General features: G+C 31.5%; 1 protein-coding gene across 1 annotated transcript; it reads left to right on the top strand.

Moving 5' to 3' along the window:
- LOC117104054 (sia-alpha-2,3-Gal-beta-1,4-GlcNAc-R:alpha 2,8-sialyltransferase-like) lies at positions 1–4,763 on the top strand. Its single transcript, XM_033244708.1, has 4 exons — positions 1–603; positions 2,717–2,905; positions 3,244–3,804; positions 4,262–4,763. The coding sequence occupies exons 1-4, from the start codon at positions 452–454 to the stop codon at positions 4,548–4,550; spliced, it is 1,191 nt and encodes a 396-aa protein (XP_033100599.1). The 5' UTR covers positions 1–451; the 3' UTR covers positions 4,551–4,763.
- Positions 4,764–4,965: the final 202 nt, after the last annotated feature.

The following is a 4,965-nucleotide window of genomic DNA, read 5'->3' as shown; positions in this document are numbered from 1 at the left end:
GGTGGATCGTGATAGAATCTCAGTCAGTGCTTTAAATGTTTATAGGTACGGTCAGCATCGAAAACACTATTGTTAGTCGGCTGTCTGCCGAACGCATCTCTGGTGATTTGGTACACAGATGATTGGTTGGACAACTTCGAATTACGTCATACATGGGAACATTATTACAGACGACAAAAGTAATTCGCACTTCAAAAGTTTAAGTTTAGACAGATGAAACATTTTGAATTGATGTGCAATACGCCCTTTGTATAGATTAGTGTTGGGTAGCTGATATTATCATTATTATTACAGAATGAGGTAGCACTGGATTCATACACCATGCTGAAATGAACTGTACTTAAGAGAAGAGCAGGACGGCTGTAATTTACTGGATTTATAGCGTGAACAAGTGGAAAGGGAAAACCTAAAAGCGCTATCTTTCTGTTGTTCTATTTAAATTTTTATAAGGATGCGCAGACCTACTTACGAACGGTTTGTAGCACTGCTGACGATGTCTGCGTGTATGTGCTGTGTGTTAACCTACATGCACGTTTGGATAGGAAATCTCGAGCGACATCTGAAGAATGGCGACACGTCTACAGGATTTATATCCACACTCAAGTAAGTTGAACAACAAAAATATTATCGTAGAAAAGTTTTTTTTTAATTGATTACTTTTATTCATATGATTAATATTATTTATAACATAACTATGATTGATAATGTTACTAATATTTTTATTAATATGATTAATATTATTTATTATAGGTATATTAAATAATGATATCATTACATAGTATTACTATTAAATAATAATAACATAATAATGATAATAATAATATAATAAATTATTATTATTATTAATTATTATTTATCTTACTATTATTATTATTATTAATATTATTTCTATTATTATTATCGCCTATGTTGTTGTTGCTGTTGCTGTTTCTGTTGTTGCTTTTTTATAACATGTTCTAACAAACAATAGCCACATTGAGTATATAACCATTATTAATGTGCTGATATAATCGATAAGCTGCATTACTATCTCAATGAGCTCATGGTTCGCAGAAGCGTTATATCATAATATATACAGTGTGCATGCAAGTGACGTTTTAATAATATTACCGTATTATTTTCGAAGAGTGGATATCAATGGTTTGTAATTCCCTCTAAAAACTTGGTCAAGGCTCTCCACAACGGATTTGCACTAGACAAGTCATTTCACACCGTTTCCCCGGTACTTAGGCATAGACGTGACATTCGCTTGTTAAAGGCATATTTAAGTGCAAAATAAGACTTGTCATTTACGATGTTTTTACCATGTGTGTCTTCAACTGCTAGATTTGCCCATCACTTATATTATCGAATAATATTTCATTATGCCAATTGTTTTTTGTAAGCCTAAAGCAAATTTTGTATATTCTAATTTTGACCGTTTTTGCTCTAAAGATGTTCCGATAACCTCTGTGTTATGGATAGACTTAATAAAGTACATTAGCGAGGAATTGATGAGGTTGTTTTTACACATCTAGATGTGTATAAGAGACAGGGATTTATATCCACACTCAAGTAAGTTGAACAACAAAAATATTATCGTAGAAAAGTTTTTTTTTAATTGATTACTTTTATTCATATGATTAATATTATTTATAACATAACTATGATTGATAATGTTACTAATATTTTTATTAATATGATTAATATTATTTATTGTAGGCCTATTAAATAATTTAAATCTAAGAGTGCCATTTCCGGCTATCTAATGTCATTATCATAAATGAAAGTCCCAGGCCAAGCTATTTCGAATTCATGTATCCGCCATTGAAATCTGCTTTATATTCAAACTATGAATTTCCTCATCGTCATCATCATCATCATCATCATCTTCATCACTATCACTTAATATTAATTATTATTTATAATAGTTTTAGTAAAATTAATTAAAAATATTATTGTTGTTATTGTCATTATTATTATCACCCGGTAATATTTATTATGATTATCATCATCGTCGTCATTAGATTATTATTAATATTAATACATTATTATTTTAGGGTTAGAAATAATTAACCCTAACTCCAATTAATCCTAACCGCTAGTAAGCTCGGATACCAGAGAGACACCCTGGGTGGTGATCATTACTCAAGGCAGCTTTAATTCAGAATTAGTGAATTTTACAGAGCTAATAAGCTCGGATACCAAAAAAAAACCCAGTTAGTTTTGATGAATAGAGGTCGTTTTGTCTTATTTTTCTTTTAATATAATCATTCACATACTGTAATCACTGTATTAGTCCATGCATATTTACGTTTAATATTTGAATGTTGAAATGGTTAAATATAATGGTGAAATATGATGGTTTAATATGATTATGAATATCACTGTTCCCTGGTAACACCATGATTTGTTAGCGATAAAAGGTGAAGTAATAATATGGGAATTAGGCCTAATATTTAATGATCGTTTTTACTACTACGATTTTATAGTTTTCCATGATTGCATTTGATTTGATTTGTGATAATATTTTTTTATCATATACGATAAATCGCTATAGAATCGTGCTAGTGTGAAAACTTCTTTTATTTCTTTTATTTTCTATATGAACAATTGCTTTTAGCTTTTTATCGTTGATCGTTATCGTCATACTGTAAACAGGCCTTAAGTTTGTATTAGGCTGTGTGACTATATGAACGGTATAAAATAGAATAAAAACTGTTACTCTATTTTTTAGATCCCGAACTTTGCTTGGTGAGAAATCTGTAATTCCAGTAAGTGAAGCCACTGAAGAAAAGAAACAAGAAAATCAAGAGGATGATTTCGACGAAGATGATTCCATTTTTAATGCCGAAGTTAAAGCTGATGTAGAAGATGTTATATCGTATCCATGGCAACCAAATCAAACCGCAGCAGTTGTCAAAAGGTTAGTCGACAGAACTTATTTATTATTATATTATCATGGTGTTTACAAGTAGTGGCCATCCCCCATCCATCGTCGTCGGGTCCCATGTCGTACTTGATGGTCACCCTTCTGGCAAATGGCTGGAGCCACCACTCTACATAATGTACAACCAAGTTACAACAAAGTCGTGGCAAACGAGTGTTCATCGGGCGCAAATGAAATGACGATCCATCTTATGTTATTCTTTAAAATGCTTTTTAAAATGTTTAAGGAAACATTATTGGTTATGCCTGTGTTGTTGAAGTGCTTTTTTTTAATACTACATTCTGTTTTGTTTTGTTTTGTTTTTATTTTTTCAGACGAGAGATGTTATCCTATTTCAACTTATTTAAAGTGTTAACAATGACATCTGATGACGTCACAAGCGGGCATTTAGCGCGGTTTTATTCTGCTAAATCAAAAACGATTATAACGGTACCAGGCGGCATGCACAACTTGCTTCCCAGACGTCAGCTCTTCCGTAAAAAACACTACAAACAATGTTCACTTGTTGGTAACAGCGGCGTCCTACTACAGAGTGGCTGCGGAAGAACTATCGACCAATCAGACTTCGTCATCAGGTGTAATTTCGCGACAATCAAAGGATACGAAGCAGATGTTGGATCCAAAGTTGACGTTGTGACCTTTAATCCAAGTATATTAAATAATAAATATAACTCCCTTTCATTGGAAAAGGACAAAACAAAATTTAAAAGAGACTTAATCGAATATGGAAAATATGTGTTGTGGGTTCCCGTGTTTTCAGACCACGCAGTGTCTTCAACAATAAGGACGTTAATTGACTTTTTAGGAAAAAATAAAGGTGATTTAACCAATGTACAGCTTGCATTTCCTGGCAACGTTCTTCCCGCCATTGAAGAGTAAGTAAACATATTTTAAAACCTAATTCATTTCTAGACTTTCTAATAATGTCTACTTCAAAATTGTATATGTTATATATTCATTTTATTTTGAAAAAGTTATAATGATTTTTTAATTAGGTAAGACACTTAAACATAGGTTCATATTTGTGAAACAGTAATATAAATGCCCATAAAAAGACTTAATTCATTTTCAATAAAAAGCTAACTATTAATAAAACATTTTTTACTCTGTGATTATATCGTTCATTTTCACCCCAATTCCAATCCTTCTCGAGTTAAATGAAAATTCACAGACTAATTCTTTTGTTCTGAAAAAAATAAGGAAATTTACTTTAAATATAGTGAAATTCCACCTTTTTTGACTATTATTTATCTCTTACTGGAATGATAAATGTGGGCATTCATTCGTTAGTGCATTTAGAAACTACAGTGTGTGTTATTTTTATTTTTCTAGTTTTTGGTATTCAAAAAGCATCGATGAAGAGAGAATCAGCACTGGATTGCTTATGTATATGATTTCTAGTCTACTGTGTGAAGAAGTCCATCTCTTCGGTTTTTACCCATTCCCTGAATTTCGCGGTAAACAGATTCCATACCATTACGACCACTCAATGAACAGGACGGCAGAAAATTACGACTTTGGCTACATGAAGGTACATCGTCTTCCCGACGAGTTCGCCTATTTGACAAAGCTGCATAAGGAGGGCGCTATTAACTTACACCTTGAATCTTGCACGTCATAATAATACAGTATTATTTAAAGTGGCTGTTTTCTGTAATGGTTTGGTCCGTATTTTCCTGATTGTGACAAAACAAATTCCATTAAAATAAGTTTACTATTGTTTAGAGCTATAGTATATTTAAAACTTCTAATGCATAACAATACAAATTGAAAATATTTATTAATTAGTTAACGAATAATACGAATAAATTTATCTATTACAACATAGGCCTGAATAATATCTGTCTCTTATACACATCTAGAATATATATATATATATACTTATATATTAAACATTAAGCTTCCATGTTTGCTTCGAAAAATAAAAGTAAAAACAGAGCAATAAAATACAGCTTTAAGATGTGGACATGTGAAGCAATAAGATTGATTAAATCACAATCAACACGGCCTGTGTTCTTTCTCAGTATATCATGTAT

The sequence above is a fragment of the Anneissia japonica genome, unplaced genomic scaffold (assembly GCF_011630105.1).
Source record: "Anneissia japonica isolate Jap-2015-1 unplaced genomic scaffold, ASM1163010v1 scaffold287778_len1315358_cov176, whole genome shotgun sequence".
Lineage (NCBI taxonomy): Eukaryota > Metazoa > Echinodermata > Crinoidea > Comatulida > Comatulidae > Anneissia > Anneissia japonica.
This window is presented reverse-complemented; position numbering and strand designations above follow the sequence as displayed.